The sequence below is a fragment of the Danio aesculapii genome, chromosome 18 (genome assembly GCF_903798145.1).
Source record: "Danio aesculapii chromosome 18, fDanAes4.1, whole genome shotgun sequence".
Taxonomy (NCBI): domain Eukaryota; kingdom Metazoa; phylum Chordata; class Actinopteri; order Cypriniformes; family Danionidae; genus Danio; species Danio aesculapii.
The window spans coordinates 42,927,895-42,955,166 of NC_079452.1; the positions used below are offsets into that span (position 1 = coordinate 42,927,895).

The 27,272-nt window shown below is 35.8% G+C and overlaps 1 protein-coding gene across 1 annotated transcript in view; it reads left to right on the plus strand.

Moving 5' to 3' along the window:
- Nucleotides 1-6,049: 6,049 nt before the first annotated feature.
- The window catches only part of lrriq1 (leucine-rich repeats and IQ motif containing 1), a 49,638-nt gene continuing 28,415 nt past the window's right edge, over nt 6,050-27,272 (plus strand). Inside the window, 16 exon segments of the mRNA XM_056478494.1 lie at nt 6,050-6,080; nt 6,083-6,201; nt 6,203-6,325; nt 7,268-7,376; nt 7,491-7,591; nt 7,929-8,016; nt 8,128-8,339; nt 8,969-9,034; nt 11,120-12,388; nt 12,474-12,626; nt 14,205-14,355; nt 14,782-14,975; nt 15,405-15,532; nt 17,463-17,536; nt 18,380-18,473; nt 24,317-24,496. Of these exon segments, the coding sequence (XP_056334469.1) occupies nt 6,050-6,080; nt 6,083-6,201; nt 6,203-6,325; nt 7,268-7,376; nt 7,491-7,591; nt 7,929-8,016; nt 8,128-8,339; nt 8,969-9,034; nt 11,120-12,388; nt 12,474-12,626; nt 14,205-14,355; nt 14,782-14,975; nt 15,405-15,532; nt 17,463-17,536; nt 18,380-18,473; nt 24,317-24,496 (3,092 nt within the window).

Genomic DNA, 27,272 nt, shown 5'->3' on the forward strand with positions numbered 1-27,272 from the left:
ACATTCTAAAGTGCACTTACATACTGATTGTGACAAAACCATGTGTGTTCGATCCAGCATTCTCCAAATAGGGTATATAATGAGTTTCAATTCTGCTGATAGTTGGAGGGGAACAGAATGTCAGATGTTCCTGGAACTTCACTGTGATGTTATATTGCACTCAGTACATTGTGATGAGCAACAGGAGAAGTTTCCAGTCATGATAAGATTCAATCCATGACGTCATTAGATGAAATATAAAGCTATAATAGGTTAGTAGAACACAATTTAAAATAGCGAATTATCATTGCACAGGTGTCATGCATTATGCATGCAAACACATGCATTATACATCTTCCAATGGCTCCTGGGCATTATTTTGGAAATGTTTCCGCATGTGATGATAACAAACCAGTCAGTCACAGATGGCAGGTTGTTTGGCCTACCTGTTAAATTGTTAATGTTTTAACTACACCATGTGACAAGTAACACGATGCTGTGCTGCTGTCACAAGTTTTACTCTATTCATTTTTTTTACAGCAATACCAGATGGCTATTTTCAGTTTGTTGGTTCCTGTGGTTGCTTGGGGAAAATATTTTGAGTCAAAGATTTATTTATGTATCATTTAGAAAATATATTTTCACAAGGTGACTTTTTTCTTGCCGATAAAGTGCTAATGTCCATGACAAATCAATTGCACTTGTTTTGAGATAAAGATTAAGTAAAAGCCATGTGAAATCACATTCTTACAAAAAAAACTTTAAAAGAGTCCACAACTGAATGGGTGTCCAGGAATCACTGGACAGTAGGAGGCTTTTCATAAGACCACTGAGTGAATAGGCATTTAATGTTTTCTGACACTTTCCACATAGCATTGCTGAAACCCACCCATGCTGTAGTTACTTTTATCCTGATGGAAAAAAGGTGGATAATACTCTCTCCTCTATCTCCCTTTATCTTCATCTCTCTCTGTCCAGTTCACTTTTGTCATATCGTAACTGTCTGTGTTTCTGGATAATGGAATTAATGTGGGAATTGAAGTGGACAGTGGTGCCTTCACAAGCTCTTGAAGATGGTTGACAAAGAGGGGATTAATTTCAACGTGGTCCAAAAAGTCTTCTTTCTCAGGAAAATTGTTCTGTGTCATTGGGTTCAACATAGTCATGTGGTAATCTAATCAAAGGTTTGGGAATCCTTTAAGGAATCAAACCCATACAGACAGTGTCATACTTGAATGAACTTGTGCTAAACCAGAAAAAAGCTTGGCTTTTTATATCAAAAAATATTAAATTTTAATTTCATACAGAAATGAAAATGCTAGTCACTGAAAATAAATTGGGAAAAAATGTTGAGACTTAAATTTAGTCAAGGTTTAGTATTTGAAATTTCCTTAATTCCACTATAGGAGTTAATTTTTCAGTTTATCCAAGCAATGCTTAGGAAGGTTTTTTATTAAAAGTAAAGTTCGTAGACAAACTTTATGGTGGCTTGAGAAAACCTCAAGTTTTTAAGAAGTTTGAAACAGCTGGCATAGATAGTTAACTACAATATGTTAGCAGGTTTTTAGTATGGATTAGCGTGTTTCTTGCATGTTTCTAGTATAAACTAGCATGTTGTTAGTATGATTAGTATGTTTGTTAGTATGTTTGTTGTATGGATGGGTAAATTGTTACTGTTTCTGATTAGTATGTTTGTTAGTATTCATTTATTCATTTTCTTTTCGGCTTATTCCTTTTATTCATCAGGGGTCACCACAGAATGAACCGCCAATTTATCCAGCATATGTTTTACACAGGGGATGCCCTTCCAGCTGCAACCAAACACTTGCATTCACACACATTCACTACAACCAATTTAGCTTACCAAATTCACCTATAGCACATGTCTTTGGACTGTGGAGGAAACCGGAGCACCCGGAGGAAACCCACGCCAACATAGAAGAACATGCAAACTCCACACAGAAATGCCAAGCAGCCCAGCCAGGACTCGAACCAGCGTTCTTCTTGCTGTGAGGCGATTGTGCTACCCACTGCTCCACCGTGCTGCCCTGTTTGTTAGAATGTTTCGAGTGTGGATTGGTATATTGTTAATATGTTTCTAGAATGATTAGTATGTTAATATGTTTGTTAGTATGTTTATAGTAGAATTAGTATGTTAGTATGTTTGTTAGTAAGTTTCTAGTATAATTAGTATGTTAGTATGTTTGTTAGTATATTTCTAGTATGGATTAATATATTTCTAGTATAGATTGGTATGTTGTTAGTGTGATTCTAGTATGGATTAGTATGTTGCTAGTATGAATTTGTATGTCCAATGTAAAGTCAATGGCAGTTTTTTACAATCGAAGTAATTTGCTAGACATTTGCTGTAAGGGGTTGCTAGGTGCTGTAAGGGGTTGCTAGGGTGTGGCTTTAACTGAAACGTCATCAGTGATTGGCAGATTGGTAGTCTGAGTTAAATGAGCCCAACCTTAAGTCTGTATGACAGTCTGGCGCAAAGTTATTTAGTCACAAAGTTTGGTCCAATGTTAAGTCAATGAGACTTTTCTGAATTTTTCTGGTCAGTTTTCGGAAAACCGAAAGTTGGATCAGTTGGAAACGATATAACAATCCGAGTCAGATCCTTTTGGAGGTTTGGAGTTAATTTGATTTCTGTAGCTGAACGGTCTAGAAGGAGATGCATATAGAAATTAGTCTCCAAAAAAGATGGAAGAAGAATAAGAAGTTTATGTACTATAACAGTATGTTGGCTTTCTCAAGCCACTATAATTACTACATTACGATACAAAGTCATTTATAGTTTTCACTTTCTGGCGTACAAGTAACATGCAAAAGGAATTAAAAAAAAAACATTTTATTGTAATTTTGTTATGTTACTGTTTTAGTTAGGAATCGAAAGAGCATATATTACTACTGACTTCATTCTAATTCCTTCATTCTTGTGTCTAGAGATCCTGTTGTAACAAACTAGAGGTCTTAGATCAACACATGACATCTAACTTTTGACTAATAATTTTTGTTATATTAAAGCAGGCTATAGGAAGAATCAGCCACAGACAGCAGCCCAGAAATAAAACTGCCATTTATTCAAGTTCTTTCTCTCACCCTCTCTGAAAGAACGAATGGAAACAATCAGCTTGAAGAGCAGTGACCAGATAATGGCAACAGACCAGTAACAGAAAACCCTTTACAGTATAAACACAGGGACCCTATCCAAACTTGAGCCCTGCCCAGAGCTGTGCAGGCTTTGACTGCCCTAATCTGCAGTGTAAATCTGCAGCCACTGCCTGTCTAGTCCCTGTCTGGGTTCCATGCTCTCAGACAAAAGCTCCGGACACCTTGCCCACTAACAAAGGGGTCGACACCACTTTCCGCTAATTGAAGCGGACAAGGTTTGCTGATGGGGCCTTTTTGAGCAATTAAACTTTGTGAATGCATCTTCGGGATCTGATGAAACACGGACAGTTGGTTTGACTTCAAAGCATCAGATCACTATTTGTCATAACATATACACTGTATTTGAATGCTCTGGATAAAACAACAGCACGGCAGACTGATTAAACGTAAATAAAAATCACAATCTGTCATGACATTTTGCAATGAGCAACTCGTCAATAAAAGCTGTTAATCTTCGCAATAAAAGCACACATTATCAACTGAAGCCCAGATAATTGCTGTTGAGCGATGAGAAATGATTCTGCTACAGCAAATGATTAATGTCAATTCCTTGTGGAATCAGTTTTCTCCTGATGTATGCAGAGATTGGAAACTTCAAGCCTTGAAGTAGCACAAAATACTAAATTGCAATTTAATACCAGACTTTGTATCATAAGGTGTGTTCAAGTCATGTCATAAAGATCATATTTTTTCATATTAAAAAAAGCAAAACACATTTAAATGCTACCACAGAGTAGAGCTGCACGATATTGAAAAAATCTGATATTGCAATGTTTTATTTTTTTGCGATAAATATTGCCATATGAATACAGTTCCACAAAATTAAATAGCAATAAATGAGGGTCTTTATAATAATTCCTTACATATATGTAGCGCTTTTCTGGACACTCAAAGCACTATTACACGTTGAGGGGAATTTCCTCATCTACCACTAGTGTGCAGCATCCATATTGCACCAGACCGCATGCCACACACTAGCTGATTGGTGGAGAGGAGGCTGAGTGATAAAGCCAATTATGATATAGGGATGGTTAGAAGGCCATGATGGACAGAGACCAGTGGGCAAATTTGGCCAGGATGCCAGGGATTAACTCTTTTTCAAAGGACATCCTGACATTTCTGACGACCACAGATGGTCAGGACCTCAGTTTAACATGTCATCTGAAAGACGGCACTCACTGAGCAGTGTAGATTGAGCAGTGCAGTCCCCATCACTATACTGGGGCGTTAGGACCCACACAGACTGTAGGTTGAACCCCCAATGCTGGCCTCACTAACACTACTTCCAGCAGCAACCTAGCGTTCCTATGTGGTCTCCCATCCAGATACTGACCGGGCGCAGCCCTGCTTAGCTTCAGTGGGCGACCATGTGACAGTATTCAGGTACAGAAACTGAATTTGCATAATCACAATGCAAAACATGCTTTACTTTGCTTTGTCTCATTTCTAGTTCAAATATCTATAAATTCTCAGATCAAGTAAAAATAGATTCGTTTTCAACTTCTTCAGATGAAATAGGTCAAAATTAATAGTTTTTCCTCAAAACAGGCTCAATTATCTGTCAATGGGGTAAGTAAAATAATCTTGTTTTCGCTTTTGGAATGTAGATATTTGGACTAGAAATAAGATAAAAATTGTAAGTGAGAAAACCATTTTTTGCATTAATCATATAAATAAAAAAAAAGTAAAATACAGTAATTATATACAGTTTAGCTCCTGGTCAACTATAATTCAGACTCAACATTGCATATCTTGTGATGTGACTATTGTGTGTACATTGCAATATCGATGCTGAAATGATATATTGTGCAGCCCTATGACAGAGTCATAATTACAAATGGGAAAAAAGGTTTTCTTTGACATGTTCCTAAAAAACAAAAAACACGTCAAGTGCAATGGATGATGAAGCATCGTTATTGATGATAAATTTGTTGCAATTGAATTACAATCTCAAACCACAGTACTTTGCATCTCCAAAGTATTTGATTTTTTTGTGCAGTTGTGGTAGAATATGTGAAAATTAAACAAATTATCAACTGAAAATTACACTAATGCATTGATTTATTAATCATTTTGTAGAACTAAACAAAAATCTAATCAAAGTATAAAATGTACTTCGCCATCTTGATGCCATAATTACAATTTTCCAATTTGCAATAGACTATAATGAGATGAAACATGTGTGTTCACCTCCACTGTAACTATGTGAAATGAAACCACAGAGTTGGTATGACCTTGAGCCAATGGCGTCATTTGGAGCCCTACTGTAGTCTGCAATGTCAATCAACATCAAGCTGAAACTCCAGCAGTCCTAATCTAAAACACAATCATGACAACATCACACACTGTTATTATAGCATTCAATAGCTAACGAAAAGCAGTTTTATTCTAAAAATAGACTTTTGTGCATGAATAAATGTGAATTGCCTAAAATGACGGAAACGACTTTTACTGGAAAGTTCTGACTTCAGCCAAAGACCAATTCGCAGCACACTTTTATTGCATCTATTAGGCCACTGTAATGAACTATGTTTCCAGTAGGGGGCGCAAATACAAAAATAAAGTGTGCTGGGATCTGCTAATCTATGATAAAATGACTTTGCAGAGCTGACTCAATCAGCTGTTGTTATTTTTAAAGAAAGTATTTACATGATAATTCAACCCTTTATTGGTTGTATCGTTTTGGAACTACGAATTGTCCGAAAATATTAGCACCTCTGTAAGAAGTGCTCTTCTTTACGTTTGTCCTTCACGAGGCTCTGTACTTCTGTACTGTATTTCCATAGCAACTGCGGAGGACGCGAAAGTACAGCGTGAGGTGAGCAGGAAAACACAGGGCCGGTACTTTGTATCCAATAAAGACAGATGAAAGCGGTATGTGTTTTATATACTTATGGGGTGCTTGTATATCGTCATTATTATATTTTTTACTTATGCTGTCGTCAAGACACTGATAAAGTTTCTTCAGTTGCAAATGTGCACGTCTGTTGTAACAAACAATTACTGTTCGTTTCTCCAGGTGGTTTGTTGATTCTTGATCCGCGCCTCAGTAAAAGAAATGGATGATATCGAACAAGCAATTGACGAGGAGCTGATGAAATTAAACCTAAACCCCTCTGAAAACGATATAGAGTCTGACGACGACAGCTTTACTGGTTTAAATAGTAATGTAAGTGGCCATTTTGTTTATTTAATCTATTTATTTTATATTCAGTCGACCTTTAAACGACTCAAACTCACTTGTTAATGAAAATTGTTATTTATTTGCTGACTAAAATGTGCTATTCTGTTTATTTAATAAGGGAAAATTCTTTATATTTAAACTGTTGTGAGGTAAAAACAAAATGCACAATTAAAATAAAAAAATATTAAAATATACATAACTTCTATGGAATTATGAAGAGATGATTTTTAATCCAGGCAGTTCCAAAATCAAAATGTTGTAGTATTACAGTTAAATTTTACAGTATATGATTTCATTTGTTGACAGTTTATAACATTAGTTAACGTTCATTCATTCATTCATTCATTTTCTTTTGGCTTAGTCCCTTTACTAATCAGGGGTCGCCACAGCGGAATGAACCACCAACTTATCCAGCATATGTTTTACACAGTGGATGCCCTTCCAGCTGCAACCCGATCACTTGGAAACATCTATACACTCATTCACACACATACACCGAAGCACCCAGAGGAAACCCACGCTAACACGGGGAGAACATGCAGATTTCACACAGAAACTCCAACTGGCCCAGATGAGGCTCGAACTAGCGACCTTCTTGCTGTGAGGTGACAGTGCTACCAACTGCACCACCGTGCCACCCCATCAGTTAATATGACCTAACAAAAACAAACAAACAAAAAGTTGTGGAAATAGTAGATTAATAATATTTTGGTAGTCATCCCTGCTTGTTTGTCCTTTCTCAAATATTAAGAAAATCTCAAATTTGAATGCTTGGAAATTTATAGTTGACATGGAATGACCCAAATACATTGTTTATGTTACTTAACACATTAACTAATGCCTAAAAATAAGCCAGTATTGTAAAGTGTTGCCAGTACTTTGTAAATGTCATTGCAAACTGACGAAAATCTCCTGTGTTTATAAAAGCTGCCTGTTGAAGGTGAGCTGCCTGACTCAGTGCTCATGTATATTGAAGCTTCAAGAAATCAGATCAATGCTTTTGAACATTTAATCCTTGAAGATGTTGAAGAAAAGGGTGAGTATGCATTCTTAATAGAGAACACCTTGAGAGTCTGAATTAAAACATCACATTTAAGACATATACTTGAGGCATTATCTTGTTGTTGTTTTTTTTTTGGTTTATGTATAGACTTTTCAAGCCAGGAACTGTGTCATCTTAATCACAGTAATAATACTGCAACTAAACCAGCTTCAGATTTCATAGACGACCCCATCAATTGGAAAGAGAGAGTGAGTCATGGTTATTTGTTTGTGGTTAAATTGAAATGGGATTATTTTCCCATCTGAGTCCTCAGAGGAAAGGAGGAGTGTCTGTGTTTTGTCCCTAACTTAACCTTTAATTCAGTTTGTCCCTCACACTAGCAAATGAGCTATTATATATCCCAGCTTTGTTTGTGTTCAGTCAATATGAATTTAGGCTGTAGATTCTCAGAAAGTAACCTTATTGCTTTCAGACATGCACAGACATCAACCCCTTAGATGGATGTTTTGCACAGGCCCCATTTTGTTAGAGAATGAATATGTTTATAGTAAAAATGCATACATTTATATACTTTTCTTTTGTAAGGTAATCTCCGAATTACAATTTGGACTTCTAAGGGATGTCGAGCCACAGAAATCCCAGCAGGAGATTACAAATACGTCATGCATGGAAGGTACATTCTCTATAACGATTTGTTTAGTATGCGCCTCTATGCAGAGACTTTTCGTAGATTGTTTTAAAATTATTTTATGTACAGACAATCATATCTCTACTCTGTTTTTAGATATAACTGCATGTGATATTACCACTGAGAGTGAATTGCAACTTAGTCTTGAGTGGAGAGAATTAGAGAAAAGACTAAATGAGGAAGAGGAGCAGAAACTAGCAGCACAGGTGGTAGAAAGAGAGCTACATTTGAACTCAGAAAGAGAAGAAGAAGAACGGAGGAGGAAAAGACTAATGAAGTTTGAGGAGGAGCTGAAGAAGATAGGGAAGGTAAGACTTTTTATACCAGGGTTGTCCAAACTCGGTCCTGGAGTGCCAGTTTCCTGGAGAGTTTGGCTCTAACCCTAATCAGACACACCAGGACCTGCTAATCAAGCTCTAATGGCGCAGTCACACTAGAGTTTGAGCTTGCGAAATTCTGTTGTACGGCGCTGCAAAAGGGGCGGGATTAAATAAGATGATTAGACATTTAAAAAAGCGAGCGATTGGTCCATGTATTCAATTTCTCTCCAGACAGGTCATGTTTTGATCATCAGTTGGTCTCATGCAGTCAAATGATGCAATTTTGCAGGTCAGAGTTCACCAAGCTTGAACATTGCAACGCAGCAAACTGCAAAACTTGTCACACGAGCTTGCATTTCCGGTCTGACGCATTTGTGTCCATTTGAATGGAAGTCTATGGGGAGAAAAGTGCAGTGTGACCGGAGCTTTACTAGGTATACTAGAAACTTCCTGGCAGGTGTGTTGAAGCAAGTTGAAGCTAAACTATGTAGGACACCGGCCCTCCAGGACTGAGTTTGGACACCCCTGTTTTAGACACTTATAATATATATGTAGATATATTCCTAAAATAAGAGGAAAATATTAATAACAACTGAAATTCTGTATGAAAACAACAGTTTCAAAATGATGGAGGAAAGGTTTATCACGCAGAAGATCTTCAAGCGGAGCTGGATAAGCAGCAGGTGGGTTTACATATGACAAATATTGAAGATGTTCTTTTAATAAATAGTTTTACATACAGGGTTTCACAGAGGTCTTAAAGTCAAATTTTTTAAAGATTTTTTCTTTTTTAGAAAAGGAGGTAGTTCATCCAACTGTGAAAAACTGTAATCATTTAGTCTCCCCCATTTGTTCCAAACCCATTTGAGTTTCTTCCTTCTGTTGAACAAAAAGAAAGATATACTGAAGAATGTTGACTTCCCTTGACTTCCATAGTATTTTTGTTCATATTATGGATGTACAGTTGAAGTCAGAATTAATAGCCCACCTGAATTATTAGCCCCCCTGTTTATTTTTTTCCCAATTTTTGTTTAACAGAGACAATATTTTTTTGACACATTTCTAAACATAATAGTTTTTATAACTCATCTCTTATAACTGATTTATTTTACCTTTATCATGATGACAGTAAATAATATTTTACTAGTTATTTTTCAAGACACTTTTATACAGCTTAAAGTGATAATTAAAGGCTTAACTAGGTTAATTAGGTTAACTGGGCAGGTTAGAGTAATTAGGAAAGTTATTGTACAACGATGGTTTGTTCTGTAGACTATCGAAAAAAAAGCATAAAGGGGCTAATAATTTTGACCTTAAAATGGATTTAAAAAAATTTAAAACAGCTTTTATTCTAGCCAAAATAAAACAAATAAGACTTTCTCTAGAAGAAAAAAATATTATCAGACATACTGTGAAAATTTCCTTGCTCTGTTGAACATCATTTAGGAAATATTAAAAAACAAAAATGTATATGGCTGCTTTTTTCCAACATTTCTCAGAATATCTTGTTGGCTGTTCAAAAGAATAAAGACATAAGAGTTTTGAAACACTTGAGGGTGAGGAAATGGTGAGGAACATTTTCAGAAAAAAAATTCTATGGAAGTCAATGCCTGTTTTTCTTCCCTAGTGTTCTTCATTCATTCATTCATTCATTCATTCATTCATTTTCCTTCAGCTTAGTCTCTATTTCAGAGGTCGCCACAGCCGAATGAACCGCCTGCGGATGCCCTTCCAGCTTCAACCCAGTATTGGAAAACACCCATACACACTCATTCACACACCCACACACACTAGAACATGCAAACTCCACACCGAAATGCCAGCTGGCCCAGCAGGGACTCTTCCAGCCAGCGACCTTTTGTCTGTGAGGTGACAGGGCTAACCACTGAGCCACCATGCCACCAGCGTTCTTCAGCATATCTTTATTTGTCCCTGTGTTCAACAGAGAAAAGCAGCTCAAAGAGGTTTTGGAACAAATGGAAGATGAGTAAATGATGACAGAATTTATATTTGCGTGAACTATCCCTTTAATATGCCTTCAAATTATCCTTGCTCTAAATATACTGGTCAAGATTGAATATAAATTATTGTTACACCAAATTACGTTTTAGTGTGTGCCTTTTTTAAATAATGGTAAAATTGTATTATTAAATTCAAGTATTTAAATTTTATTAAAATTCAGAACAAAACCAAGACAGAATACAATTTTCAGAGAAAAAGTGTATTTTTTTATTGATTTAATGCTTGAGAGCAACTTTGCATGGCTCAGTTGTTAGCACTGTCGCTTCACAGCAAGAGGGTCGCTGGTTCAAGTCCCATCTGGGCCAGTTGACGTTTCTGTGTGGAGTTTGAATGTTCTCCCCGTGTTCGTGTGGGTTTCCTTCGGGTGCTCCGGTTTCCCCACAGTCCAAAGACATGTGCTATAAGTGAATTGGTAAACAAAATTGTCCGTAGTGAATGAGTGTGTGTGAATGTGAGAGTGTACAGTATGGGTGTTTCCCAGAACTGGGTTGCAGCTGGAAGGGTATCCGCTGTGCAAAACATACACCAGAATAGTTGGCGGTTCATTCCACTGTGGTGACCCCTGATAAATAAGGGACTAAGCCGAAAGCAAAATTAATGAATGAATACTGACAGTCATATATAATATATAAATGACATTTTTATACATTAAAAAGTAAAACCATAAATTTTATACATTAAAAAGTTTGACTAAAATCATATATTTATGTTTACCACTTAAAATCTTACGCTACATTTAATTTCAGACTTTAATACAGAAACTGGAGGAGCAGATGAAGGAGGAGAGACAGGCTTTTGAGGAGGCTCAGGAAGAGGAGAGAAGGAGAACACAGAAGCTTTATTGCAGAGCAGCCACAAAACTCCAAGCGGCTCTCAGAGGAACGTTAGTTCGTCGCTGGAGCAAAATAGAGCTGAGCAGAAAGAGAGAGGAGGAGAAAAAACGTGAGCAGGAGAAGAGAGAATTGGAGAAGCTGAAGAAGGAGAGACAGGAAGAAAAAAAGAGGATTGAGGAGGAAGAGCGCATTCAGAGAGAGGAGTCAGAGAGGCGGAGAGCAGATTATGAAAGAGCAAAAGAACAAGAGCGCCATCGTCTGGAGAAAGAACAAAATGTTGAACAGCTGAAAAAGGAAGATGAGATGAGGAGGGAGAGAATTAAGAAGGAGGAGAAGAATAACATTACAACTGTTAATGATGATTGCAGAAGACAGGACATGGATGTAGACAAAACCAATAAAGAAAAGGAGAGAACAGAAGCTAAACAGGACCTTCAGGTGGAGGATCAATGTAAAATAGAGAAGGAAAGAGACGGAACGAACAAAATCAATGTGCTTATTGTGCAAACAGAAAACAAAGACAATGTGCTCAATGCAAAAGGAACAGGAGAAAATTATGAAAGAGTTAAAATACTGGATAAGACATCAGAGGATGACATAAGCACAATAGACAAACAGGATATATCCCAAAGCATAAACGCATTAGATTACACAAAGGCTCAGATAAACAGTTATAAAGAGAGAATAAAGAGCTGTGGAGAAGAAACTGAAGTTGAAAGCAATGAAAAGCCTGAACAATCAAGAAAAATGACCAAAACCTCTACACACTCCGACATAAATGCACATCAAGGTCTTTCCAATAACCTTTCCATTAGTCCAGTTGGTTTTCCAAGTGTTTCAGATCATGCTAAGAGCATAAACACAGACTTGATAATGCCTGCTTCTGATTTGAATGCAAAATCAACTGAAATGGAAAGTAGCTTATATCGAAATACTACAGAAAGGGAGATTAAGAAATTTAAAGTAGAAAGCCAAGAATCGGTTTCAGTATGTCTTCCTGACAGCACAGAGCAGAAGCGGCTGGCCTGGATGATGAGCTGCACTCCATGGCCCAAACTGTCAATGCAGAATAAAAGGAAGGATCAATCCAAAAAGAGAAAAGCAAGAAAAAGGGGACCCAGTTTACCTCCTCTGTCTGAGGATGCTATACTTAAAACAGGGGCTTGGAACTCTCTCAAACAGGTAAAAAATTGAGAGACTGACATATGTTGTATGTTTATTGTAATATAATGTAATAACCATTGTCATTGTGTGGTGAACAAAACAGGTTACAACAGTGATGCTGGAAGACCTGCCGGGCTGCAGCTTGTCCACACTGTCTCAGTGTCAAAAACTGCAGACTTTGTCTCTTAGGCGTTGCGGACTTACATCTTTGGATGGATTAAACCATTGCACTCAAATCAGATACATTGATGTTCAAGTAAGTGAGAACAAACTGTCCAGTGATGTATTATTATGTACATTATTTTGAACCTTGCAAAAATATTTCCATTCTATAGAGCAGAGACACCCAAAGTAGGGCCATGGTAACCTTTGATTTGGCCCACCGTCCCATCTGAAAAGAGAGTGAGAATGATGGCGAGGATTGGTGCGAATTCTTCAAACAGAGATCATCATTTCGAATTTAACAACCTTTTGTTTTTAAGGCAGGAAAAACTTGACTAGTGTATTCAGTATTGAACTCCATTGTGTTATAAATTGGATTATGTTTTTACAGTAACAAGTTCATTATAAAATATTAAAAAATATACTTGATTAGTTAATATGATTAAAAGCAACATTTTCTATTTTTTTTTTTTTTTAATTAATATCGAATGAATTAGCAAATTCCCCTTGGCAAATTTATTGTAATGCGGTTTGCTACTGTATATATTCGGCCCACAGCCCTCAATAGAGTTTGATTTTTGGCCCTTTATAGGAAAAACTTTGGGCACCCCTGCTATAGACTATACAGTATTGCTCAAAATAAACATATTTGTAAATGTTCTGGGTTCCACACAGTCCTCATGAACACAGACTGATTTAGTTAACTTAATAGTTTTTATAAATTTAAGTGAATTGAACATAAGACAATTAAGTTGTCCCAAAAAAGCTTAAAAATGTGTTGTTTCAACTCATTTTAAATAAGTAGTTAGAATTTAAATAAGTAGCAGCAAACGTTATTTTTTAAGTGTAGTGTTCCAAGGCCTCATTTATTTGATCATAATGTAATACAAATTGTACTAATATATGGTTTAGTTAAATATTTTCACAATTTAAATTGCATTGTTTCTATTTTATTATTTTAAAATGTTATTTACTAATGTAAGACAAAGCTGAATCTTTATCATGCTTACCTCAGTCTTCAGTCACAGGATCTCAGATATCATGCTTAATTTGCTGCTGAAGAATTGCTGCTTAAAATTTCTTATTATCATTGTTAAAAATATAAGCTTTTTATTTTTGTCAAGACTGTAGTCCATTATTTTTTTAATGTTTTCTCTGATGAATTATACAAATTATTTAAATGATACATTTGATCAATTTAAGGCATCTGTTACTGTCTTTTTGACCTATTTAAAGCATCGGTTGTATGTATTCTAAATAAAAGTAAAAGTTGAATATTTAAATGTTAGAATTAGTTTTCAAAATTATTTACTGGAAGCTTAATACATTTCTCTGAGGGATAGTTCACCAAATAAAAATTATGTCATCATTGACTCATTCTCCACTTGTTCTGATTGAGTAGAAGATATTTGAAGGTTATCGAAGAAGATATAGAATGTTATATAGACTTCTGTAGTAATTTGCCCCTATTATGGTTTTCAAAAGCTAACATTTTCCATCATTATTCAAAATGTCTCTTATTTTCTGTGTATGTTTAACAGAAAAAAACAGGTTATGGATAAAGGGGGATTTGTTTTAAATGATCATTTTACTATTTTATGGAGGCTGTGATACGTTTTATTTGAACATTAATGTGTATCTGTATAGCTCATTATTTCTTTTTTATATTAAGGAGAACTCAATTACCCATGTGGACTGTGGAGGTCTGGCCAACCTTCAGATCCTCCTCCTGGGCAGGAACCAGCTGATGAACATCCACGGTCTTGATGAAGCTGAAAATCTGCAAACTCTTCAGCTCTCACACAACAACATCTCTCTCATCAGTGGGTATTTCAACTAGAAGCTATGATTGACTTAACATTTTACACAATGTGTAAGGCAAATCTAATGCACAGAATAAGCATTCAGTGTTGATTGTTGTCATTGTCCAGTAGAGGGCACCATTGTTCCTGTTTTAGGTATTCAAATGGCCTTTTGCCCTCGTTCTGCTCCTTAAAATATATCTAGATGCTTCTCATTTCTAAGAAAATGGGCCCATATTGAATAAATATGAATAAATGTATCATAAAGAAGAGAATAAAAACAGTTTAAAGGTATTTGCTGCAAGTGTTTGATGATGTCCTGCCAGTGCTGCATTTTTATATTAAATTACCCTCTGGCAGGTATTAGATATTGTCACCACAGCCTAAAATTACCTTCATACACTTCTGCACGGCCACTGACTGAATGATATATCTTTGCTTTCTTAGGTGGTTTAGGAGCCCTGAAAATGCTTCTGCAATTGTCAGTGGACCATAACCAGCTGCTCAGCACCAGAGGTTTGAAGGAAATTTACACCCTTCTGCATCTGGACTGTTCGTACAATTACCTAAGCCACGTTGAGGGTTTAGAGAATTGCGCTCTTCTTAACACACTGGACCTCAGAGGAAACAGTCTGACTGAGGTAAATCTTACACTAGCAAAGACACAAACAAGATGAGATCATGACTGTTTATCCACAGGAATATCAGGATTTTATAGTGTAATCGGAATTTTCCATTACGGTGATTGAGAACTGTTTTATGTTGTTATTCTAATTATGCCTAGTGAAATCATAGATGTTCGTTTAGAATTTGTATAGAAACAAACGTTCGTCCTAGTGTCCAGGAAATGCGTAACTTGTCAGTGTTCATTACATGAAACTCATATACTAAAACCCACAAGTCCTTAAGACAGGCGCCATTTTTTAATTGAATTATTGCTATCTGTTATGGTTAATGTGTGGATGTTAGTCGTGTTTATTCGTGGTGAGGCTTGAGTTTCCACCCATCTCAGCTCATTGGAGAGTGTTCATTGTTGGAACAGAAAAGATGTTTTTGCTGTTCTGGCACAGCTGCCTGCCCTGCAGAACCACGTCCTTTTGAGGGACCTCTACCTGGATGACAATCTCATACCTACTCTTGATTATCTGGAATCATATTGGCTGCCTTTGCTCCAAAACCTCTCTGTGGTCCAAAACAGGTAGGCTTCGATGACCAATGATTTCATGGCAAAACCTAATAACTGTAAAACTAAGCAGCAATTTTATATCCGACTAGGCAGGTTGCAGGTTTTAGTTTCCTATCAATTTATGTTGTTTATTACTCACCCTCATGTCGTTCCAAACCCCAGAGACCTTTGTTCATCTTCGGAATGCAAATGAAGAAATTTAAAGTTATTAAAGCTCCCTCATCCTATTAGACAGCAATGGTACCGACTTGTTCAACGTCCAGAAAAATGGCATCCTCAAAATACATCATATACTTTCAGTGGTTCAAATAGAATATTATCGAGCTACAGGAATACTTTTGTGCGAACATAAAAAAAAAAACTATTTAGAATTTCTTCTCCTCAGTGTCAGTATAGGGTGCAGGTTCACAATAGCGCTGTGCTCTTTATGTGTCACACTCAGATGTCTGTGCTTTGTTTCAAACAGAGGAAGTTGCATGTAGTCATCCAAGGTATACATCAGTGCACAGTGCTTGTGAACATGCGCCCTATACTGACACTGAGGAAGAGAAACTGTTGAATAAGTTTGGTTTATTTATAAACTAATTTCGAGAGGAGCGTGTGCTTATGATTGAACACAGCTGCTCCAGCATTAGCTAATACACGATCCACCAATCAGTCAATTCTTAACTCACCATAAACAACTAGAATTTCTTACCTCAGTAGCTTTGTTTTGAAGAATCCCCCCTTCCACCTCTACTCCTCCTTTCAGCACGGTGGCCCAGTGGTTAGCACTGTTGCCTCACAGCAAGAACATCACTGGCCAGCTGACGTTTCTGTGTGAGGTTTACATGTTTACAAGCTTGCGTAGGGGCAGCACGGTGGCGCAGTAGGTAGCAACATTGCCTCACAGCAAGAAGGTCATTGGTTCGAGCTTCGGCAGTTGCGTTTCTGTGTGTAGTTTGCATGTTCTCCCTGTGTTCACGAGGGTGTCCTCCGGTTTCCCCCACAAGTCCAAAAACATGTGGTACAGGTAAATTGGGTAAGCTAAAATTGTCCATAGTGTATGTGTGTGAATGAGAGTGTATGGATGTTTCCCAGTGATGGGTTGCAGCTGAAAGGGCATCGCTGCGTAAAACATATGCTGGATAAGTTGGCGGTTCATTCCACTGTGGCGACTCCAGATTAATAAAGGGACTAAGCCGAAAAGAAAATGAATGAGTGAATGAACATGCTAGCGTGGATTTCGTCTGGGTTCTCCGGTTTCCTCCAGCAGTCCAAAGACATGCGACACAGGCGAATTGACCAAACCAAATGGCACTATAAACGATCTCTAGTCAGCAGTATATTTCCATAATAATCCATAATTTGTCATTTATAAGCAGAGAAATTCTTGAGATCAACCTGAGGCCCACCTTCTCTCGCACCCTTCAATCGGGAGGTAGCCCTGGGCTCGAGCATCATTTGAGCTCAGGGCTCTCTCCCGAGACAGCATGCCAAATATGTATTATTATTATTCATCAGCTAAGGGTGAAGTCTTGAAAGTTATTATTTTTGTTTTATATGCACACAAATTATTCTTGTGCCTTTATAATATTCTGATTGAACCACTCAAGACACATGCTTTGAGGATGTTTTTAGTACCTTTCTGAACTGCGTTGGGACCATTGCTTTCTTGTGTGGATCAGAAAGCTCTCAGATTTCATCTCAAATACTGTAATTTGTGTTTTGAAGATGAATGATGCTCTTGGGGTTGTGTGTGGGTTGGGGGGGGGATGTGTTGGGACAACATGAGTTGAGTAATTATTGACAGAATTTTCAATTTTGGGTGAACTATTCCAATCCTACTTTGAATCCTGCTTAAATGTGTAGTCTTTACAATGTCAAATTTAACATTTAAAAACTACCAATGTACTGTGCTAAGATGTTTTGTTGTTTTAAAAGGGTTAACTGTTCTTCACAGCATAACTCATTTAAGTCCACTCTTGAACCTTGTGTCTCTGAGAACACTGGATGTCAGTCATAACTGTCTGTCAGGTGAGCTTGCTATGTTTCCTGTTGATCACTTTATAAATGCTGGGGTGCCAGACAATATCTCACAGTCAAACAAACAAAAAATATAACAAAACAATAAGCAGGAAACCTTACACAGGCCTGTTAAACCACTGTTCATACACAGACCCACAAGTTGTGATCATATAGAATAAACACTTCAAAATACCATCTTTTCCCACCATCAATCATGTTTGAAAATTAAATAAGGAATCAAAAAAAAAAAAAAAAAAAACACCATTGCAAACATCAAACAAATACACACTCATATAACTTTTCAAGTAGGGATCAATTTGAAACAAACACAACAAAGCGGTCAAGCCATAGAAGTTTACTCAGTTTTTGCATCAACACAAAAATAATTCAATAACACAATAGCACAATAACAGTTCAATAGTCCATGAAAAAAAACTTAAAATCGAAAGTCAGAGTCAAAAGTCACAGTCAATAGCGGTTTTACTCACGAATCCTCGTTTCTTTGAAGGTGGTAATATTTTGTATATTTTTTTTACAATTCTGCTCTATATGAAAAATTGTCACTATAAATTATTGTTTTATAGAATAGAGCTGTAAAGCTTCTGCAATTTTTAAAATTAAATATATGAATATTTTTGAAATTGTTTTCTATTACATTAAAAGATAACATACCAATTTTGGATAAAACTTCCATTATTATTCATTATTATTTACTGACCTGTTCCATCTACCATTGACGATAAAATGTCTGTAAATATTGATTAATTGCATGTCCAGAAGTACAATTATAACCATTTGTAGAGTAAATTGTAAAGTGTTTCTAAGCAGGGCACTGTTTTGACTTTCTTTTAGACTTGCGGGACCTTTGTTTGAATCTTCAGGAGTGCATCAGTCTCCAAGAACTTAACCTGACTGGTAACCCATTACAGCAGGAAAACAACTGGAGGTAGGTGTGACGCAAGGACCCAGTTTAAGACCTTGCACATTGACAATTAGATTAATTTTTTGTCGATAAGTGAGAAGCATATAGAAAATGTGGTTCCACATTTTATAATAAGGAGATTTATCTTGGATTGGGCAGAAGCTGTCACTGTGCATTCCAGCAAAAGTCACTAAGCATTTCATAATTGTCAGGGAATGTGAAACTAATGTGAACGGGGACCTTGGCTGGAAGTGCAGCAGGCGTTTAAAGCAGAATAAACATTCCTCTTTACCGCTGAGCTTCCGGCCCATATCACTGCACCAGCCATTGTATCTGTGTCCACTATTGGATTACTCAGTGACATCTGTACGCACGTGGACTTAAGTGTTCGTAATTCTGAAAATATTTGCTCAGTGGGGGAATATTTTGTGAGAAAATGTGCTCCTAAAGTTCTTAATGAGCAAATGATGTTCTTATGGACCGTAAAACCTAACAGTCTAATTTACTAAGTGAAACAAGTATATATTACTCAAATATCACTTAAAGTTCAATATACACTGAAGGAAAAAGTTGTCTGACCTCAAAAACAGATTATATTAAGTGGAACTCAATTGGAATGAACATAGTTCTAGCATTTTTGCTTCCAATTGCTAAATGAGAGTAAATGCTCAAATTAGGTGTTATTTCATGTGTTTTTGCTCAGCATTAAAATACTTTAATGGGGAGATCAGCAATTGTTTATTTATTTGTTATATTATAGTTTCTGATATTTTTTTCAGTTTTGGGGGGTTTGATTGTTCTGAAAAGTAGAGCCTGTGGTTAGGTTGATGACTGTTGCTTAATTAAAAATGTAAAAAATATAAATTAAAGTTAAATATATAAATTAAGCTTCCGAAGCATAAGTCATAAGGTGCAATAGGTGATTGTCTTTAGAAACAATTTTTTATTATGCTGGTTGAAAGTATCTTTACATCCTAAAAGCGATCATTACATTAAGTGGCTGTATTGATATGTTTTAGAATATTTTGTTGAAGGTGTAGGACCATGAGAAGTTTGTCTAATCAAAATGTTTAGTCCGAACATAACGATAGGCTGTTTTACCTGTCTGTCAAAATATATAAATGCATACCTCTGTGCACCCTGTTCACGCACAAACAATTACCTCATCTGGGTGTTCACGGACATGGTTCAGACTGAAAATGGCAGGCAAACATCAACAACCTGCCTTCTTTTTTAAGTTTAGTATTGTAAATAACTGTACTATAATTTTTCTCTTTGGTAAATGTTACATGAATTATTGTAGTGATGTAGAGACTATATAAGGCCTGAGTAATTAATCATCAACAAGCAAAACTGCATTTTGACAGCAAACTGCACCTGTATGGCAGGGTATGTGAACTTACATTTTCACGTTTCATTCTAAGCATTCAGTGTCCGCAGTTTAATTAACCATGTGTAACTGTTTTTGCTGAATCATTGCTGCAATCAAAAACGAGTAATGTGTATGATTCAGCATAGCGTGAACTTACCTGATAAAAAATGGGAACTGCAGAGTCGAGCATTTTTAATTAGGTCCTCACTTCATTCAGCTCCCTTTTAGCCAAAGACATCTAAATTGGCGTCCTACCGCACAACACGGCATGTTTGCTATTGCGACCAGTCTCTTTTTTGCAACCGGGAACCCGTGTGGCGTCATGTGTGACGTAGGTTGGTAATTCTTCTATAGTGTCTCTGCAACAAAAGTGATGTCATGCTGCACGCATTGCTCTTTCTGTGTGAAGTTAAGAAAGAGGTCTAACTCTGTGCCACAGCATATCTATATATATATATATATATATATATATATATATATATATATATATATATATATATATATATATATATATATATATATATATATATATATATATAGCATAAAAAAAGAATATATATATCGAGTCTAAAACCGCGTGATCAGGCCCAATTTTTGATCACGCGGTTTTAGACTCGATATATATATTCTTTTAGCTAGTGTAAACAATGTCCCACAAACCCACAAACCGTCCGCCTGAAATAGGTGGTCTAGGGTACGATTCGAGTGAACTTTATTCTAGTTCACTTATGATATGAATGCAATCATACCAAATAACGGAAGTGAACTGCCAAATGTACAACAAACTTCAGTTTTCATAACGTTCATTTGTGTGTGTATTATGTCTGTGTATCACCTAACATTACCTTGGCGACAAGCGGGACTGACCCAGTGCAAACACAGTGATAAAACTGAATGTTTTTAATATTTTTGCGGCATATGGTTTCAAGTCACTCTCTGTATGTTACCAAAACCAAAAGATTCAGTAAAAGCAGGTCGACCGTGATGTGCATACATCTTTCCATGTTGGCGCCTTGGCTTTTGTGGCCGTCTATCACCTAGCAACAGCTGTACACACAACAGCAGCTTGATGACGCAAGAGTACCGTGGTTCAGAAGGAAAAAAGACACAAAACTGCAGAGAAGGTGACAAGGGAGGACAGTCAAACTTGGGTTCGGACCAAGGAATTGAACCAAGTGTGAAAGGACCCTAAGTTAATTTATCATTTAATTTTATACAATGTGTACTCAAATGGAATTAGTTCATAGTACTCAAATATAATATTTTTAACTAGACAGTCACTTTCCTGAAATTTTTAAGGTGCTTGAAAAAAAAGTGCAACCAGGAGTAATTGCTTTAATGCGGTTGATTTATTTTTTTGAGTCCGGTTCATTCAGTCAAAATGGAAAAAGGAACACTAAAGAGGTTCACTGACTGTTATGACTTTAAATTTCAGAAAGCCCAAAGAGCATACCATTGGCAACACATTTATTTTCCCGACAGAATCTTACTAAATGTTCAAATTAAATATGGTGTGACATTCTCTCCTTAGCCGGCAGTAAAATATTTAGCTTTTTATTTTGTTAGTTATTTCTTAAACTTCATTTTCCACATTTTGCATGTGGCTTCCAAAGAGACGTCGGAGGTGAAATATATCTGTTGTGTCTTTACATCTGTTTTATTCCGTAATGACAGATAGGAAGTTGACTGGAGTCAGGCTCAGTACTCCTCTGAACTTTGTCTAACCCTCAATGCCAACAACGGAATTAGAGCCAGTGTTTTTCTCGCTCTCCGCTGGCCCTTTCATCCCCGTCCAGTGATAACACAGCCTAAATTAAAGCACTGAAGGAGATTTCAAAGAAGTACACAGTGCACGACTTTTCCGAGTCTAGGAGAGAAGACTTTAGCTAGATTAATCGACTGCCGCAAGTTTCTTTGTTTACCGGGAAGTTTTCACGAGTAATGAATAGAGTCAGTTTTTGGTAGTAATTGGAGCCTGCATGGCGACTGGACACAATGTGGCCAAAAGAGCATTGGTGCATTACGTGACTACTGCAAGAATGACACAGCTCAATGTGATCACTGTTTAGAGACATATATTATGACTTCTCTTTAATGACTAATTATCTTGTATACATTTAGATTTTTTTTTTCTTAGCAATAAAGATGTTTTGATGGGTTTTATGGAAATATAACTCGAATTTGCCAGTACAATAAATAATGTTATCAGAGTTCAGTTATTATAGTAAACTACATTTTAAACCATAAAAATAAATAAATAAATAAATATATATATATTTTTATTTTAAATATATAATCAAGTATTTATATAAATTATATATACAGTTGAAGTCAAAATTATTAACCCTCCTGAATTACTAGCCCCCCTGTTTATTTTTTTCCCCCAATTTCTGTTTAACGAAGTGAATATTTTTTCAACACATTTCTAAACATAATAGTTTTAATAACTCATTTCTAATAACTGATTTATTTTATCTTCGCCATGACAGTAAATAATATTTTACTAGATACTTTTCAAGACACTATACAGCTTAAACTGACATTTAAAAGCTTAACTAGGTTAATAAGGTAACTAGGCAGGTTAGGGTAATTAGGCGATGGCTATATGTATAACGATGGTTTGTTCTGTAGACTTTCGAAAAAAATATATACAGTTGAAGCCCCCTTTGAGTTTTTTTTTCTTTTTTAAATATTTCTCAAACGATGTTTAACAGAGCAAGGAATTTTTCACAATATGTCTGATAATATTTTTTCTTCTGAAGAAACTCTCATTACTTTTATTTTGGCTAGAATAAAAGCATTTTTTAATTTTTTAAACACCATTTTAAGGACAAAATTATTAGCCCCTTTAAGCTATATATTTTTCGACTGTCTACAGAACAAACCATCATTATACAATAACTTGCCTAATAACCCTATCCTGCCTAGTTATCTTAATTAACCTAGTTAAGCCTTTAAATGTCACTTTAAGCTGTATAGAAGTGTCTTGAAAAATATCTAGTGCAAAAATCAACTACATTTTATATACTTTTTAATTTCTCTTGATTTCTTTCAGTTTTTTGTCTATTTTATTCAATATTGTCCACTAACATATACAGTTGAAGTCAGAATTATTAGCACCCCTTTGAATTTTTTTTTCATTTAAAATTTTTTTCCCAAATGATGTTTAACAGAGCAAGGAAATTTTCACAGTTTGTCTGATAATATTTTTTCTTCTAGAGAAAGTCTTATTTGTTTTATTTCGGCTAGAATAAAAGCAGTTTTAATTTCTTAAAAAACATTTTAAGGTCAAAATTATTAGCCCCTTTAAGCTATATATTTTTTCGATATTCTACAGAACCAACCATCGTTATACAATAACTTGCCTAATTACCCTAACCTACCTAGTTATAATCTAATTAACCTAGTTAAGCCTTTAAATGTCACTTTAAGGTGCAAAAAAATTATCTAGTAAATTATTATTTACTGTCATCATGGCAAAGATAAAATAACTCATTTATGCTGAGCACTATATATGAATTATTTTTAAAATAATTAATAAGACTAAATAGTAATAAAAACTGTATAGACATATGCAAAAACAAATAAATACTATAGTACAATTGTTACTAAAAATACAAAAAAAATCAAATGACAAAAAATGAAGATATTAAACTAACCAAAAAATATCAAAAGTATTAAAAATAATAAATAATGAGCAAATAATAATATAAAAAAAATAAAATGAGTCACTAAAGTCATCAGTAGTTTTATTGTGATCGAAAATATTACTAATAATAATAAAAAATATTACTATTTATCAACCCTTGTTTCTTCTAAATCAATTGTACTTCTCTCAGCAGGATTCAGCAAAGACCCATACATTCTTGCACACTCAAACACAAACCAAAAAAGCTATATTGGCCACATGAATGGCTGTCACATCTCTGGAATGAGGCCAGTGAACCCTTCGTCATCGTGCAGCTTTGCGCTGAGAAAGGCCGTCTCTGACTAAAGCTCTAGCTCGATGCACAGACGCTCTGTTGATTCTCCTGGGTCCAGAATGTCAAACTCATTAAACGTTTTATTCCCATTTCCTAACTGATTTCATCTGCTCAATGTAAATACTCTCCAATAGAAAGCCCACAGAGACATGGAGAGATGGAAGGGTTGGATTTAAATTGACCCGTTACTTTTTTATGATTGTAGTGGACACTCAGTACACACAGTACTGCTCTGAACTTTAAATTGTTTTAGATAAAGAAGCTGTCATTTCAATTAATTAGTAAAGTATTTAAATCACTTCTTAATATTTAATAAGTTTTAAGGTCAACTTTTGTAATGTTTTGTGATATTAAACCATTGCTGTAAAACTGTCCTTAGCGTGTTTTGCATAAAATGAACAGTCACTAACAATTAAACCAATTGTTTCTAAGAGCTTTGAGCACATTGTGTGGTCGTTTCACATTACATTTTCATCAGGTAAATCTCCTAAATGGCTTTTTTTTTCTCTCAGGTCCTTGATTCTGGAGACAGTGCCTGGTTTGATTAAGTTGAATAATGAGCAGATTGCGGCAGCAGCAGTGGCAGCGGGGCTCTGGAAATGTCCAGAACAGAAGTGGAGTTTCCAGGCTCTCTGTCAAGCACAGCAAAAGCAGCGTCATTCACTCCTTCAGCAGCAGAAGATGGAGATCAGGTACAAGCAGATACAGCTTTTTTAATATTTGTACATTATATAAATTTGTTCAAAGTAAATCTGTGTGCAAAAATGTTTTTCACATTTTGCACATTGTTTGTTAAATATTTTGGTAATTTATCTACATGTTCATCTACAAATTTAAATAAAGTGCTTTCAGCTCCACTTAATGCGTTTTGCCAAGGAGAAGAATGAATGTTAGATTTACTTAGTTTTTTTCTACAGTATCTACAGTGCTCAACATATATGAATACACCCCTCACAAATCTCTCATTTAAATTATTATTTTTAGGGTGTAGGGGGTGGGGGTTACTTTGTTCCAGATTCAGTGAATTCAACAGTTGTTAACAATGCAATAATCAATCCATTTCTTCCAATGTTTTAGAAAGAAAGTCCTTTTTAAGTCTCAAAATAAATGTCAATTCTTCCATATTGCTTATTTCCTTTACAATTTCTTTCCAAACACTACACTGGTTACACTGGTTACACTGGTAACGCTCTTCTTGCTGGCCACATTTAATATATTTACAAGGTAAACATCATCCTTCACTACCAACTCTTCATAGTTTCCAAGATAATTTGTAGTAAAGTCTTTTATGGTATCCTAAAATCTTTTCCATTTCCGATAAAACCTCGTTTTAAGTCCAGAAAATATAGAGATGATCTACATCAACCTTCCCACATATTCTCCAACAAGTTTGAGGTGTGGACAATTGTTTGCTTTTAATTTTGGGTGAAATGAAAAAGTTTACCCAATTTTTCCAAGCAATTTCTTTCCACCTCCGCGAACAGGTAATTGTATGTTGTATCTTGCTGGCAGAAAGCCATTTTTCAATTGGAATTTCTTCCTCTAATTCTCTTTCCCATTACTGCCTAGTGTAGTTTGTGGAATCTTTTTCATTCATTTGGTAGAAAGAAGAAATTATTTTACAATTATTTTTTATAAGAATCTGTAATTAGTTTTATTAATTCATTCAAATTTGAAATGTCCTTTGCTTTATACTCTCTTTCAAAGTAATCTCGAATTTGCAGATAGCGGTAAAAGTCTTTATTGTCCAAATTATTATAGTTGTCATTTTTAACTGGTTTATTAGTTTACATTGGCTTTATTACTAAATATTTAGCATACATCAATGTCTCATTCTGCATGACTACATCTCTAATCCTTTCTGATAGCTAAATTTAACCACCAAATCTATCTTACAAATTATTAATCAGCTGTAAATTAGGAGTATTTTTAAAGGCAGAAGTCATAATTAATAATAAATGTGTTCTCCAAAATCCAAAATGTCTACAGTACAATTGTGTGTAGTTTAATAATATTAAAACAGTAGCAGATTAATGGCAGAGAAATCTTAAACTCTGTATGTCATTATTTTTGAAATGTTGTAAAATGTAGAAGCGAACATTTGTCACATTCATTTTCCTAATTAATAATTTAATTTAGAATTCCGACCAAATATTATATTTTCACTTTGTCCAGTACAAAAGCCCCTCAGACGCTGTTGCAGACCACCAGCACATAAAGCCGAACACTCGGCGCGTTTCATAAAGCATGATTGGCAGAAGTCTGTGTGTCCTGTGGTTCAAGCTGAGGTCTCTCATGGCTTGGAGGACTTTAGCGATACCCCACTAACCCTTCCGGCGCGCGCTCTGCACAAAGGCTTCTTTGCACACCCACGGGGACCCGCTGCAGCCGTTTAACATCTGACCTGACCCAGAATCAGTCCCTGGCTCTGGCATGGTGAAGACTCTGCCGTCTGACCGATACAATAGTAAACCAATGCCTGTGTTGATTAGAGTGACAGGCTGAACTGAGGGATCTCATCAAACCACGCCAACAGAGCAGACGTTATGCCATGACTTCACAAATAGGCATGTTGTGTTGTTGCGAAATTAATGTTAGGTCTTCAAACCCTTTCCTGCTTTTTCTCCTGAGTGTGTAAGGTCTAGGGTTGTATTTATTTGCCTTGGCGTTCTTTTTTTACAGCTTGTAATAATGTTTGGCTTTCAGGACGTCCATTGCTGACTGTACATGCAAGTTGACATTCATTTGTTTTAATGAGGTAATCAAATTAGCTGTTTTGTTATACATCTTTAGATTTCAACATGTTTCAGGGCTAGTTTTGTTTCTCCGAGAACAAATGTTCATTGCAGTTGACTGTTTCAAGGCTCTTTTTCACGACTTCATTGTGGAGAGAAGTGAGTGTTGGAGGGGTGCAGTTTCCCTCTTAACCGTGTCAGAGGATTAGAATAGCAGGGACAGAGCTGGTTTCTAATGTTGACAGGGGTCAGGGCCAGGAGGGGACCAATCTAGCCATGGCTAATAGAGTAATTAGAGTGGTATTGAGACATCTTTGTAGAGACTTCCTGAAACAGTTCATTATATGCCCCCTTTAAATCCCACAAGAAATATCTTTGGTAGAGGCTAGTTTAAATATACTTGATGGTGTTGGTACATAAAATACTCTAATATTAGATTCACTGAGATACTATTGTTTTTGTATTATTAGATTGATTTTATATTTAGTATTTTCCATTTTAGTTGATATTGTGGTGTTTTTCATTTATTTTCTCTTTAGATATGGTTTGATGTAGGGCTATAAGTTGAAGGCAGATTCAAGTAAAATAATTCATGCTTTAATTACATCTAGGTTGGACTACTGTAACTCACTATATTTTGGGAGTAGTCAGACAATATCCCATTTACAATTAGTTCAAAATGTTACTGCAAGGCTTTTAACAAGTACTGAAAAACAATACCACATTACACCAG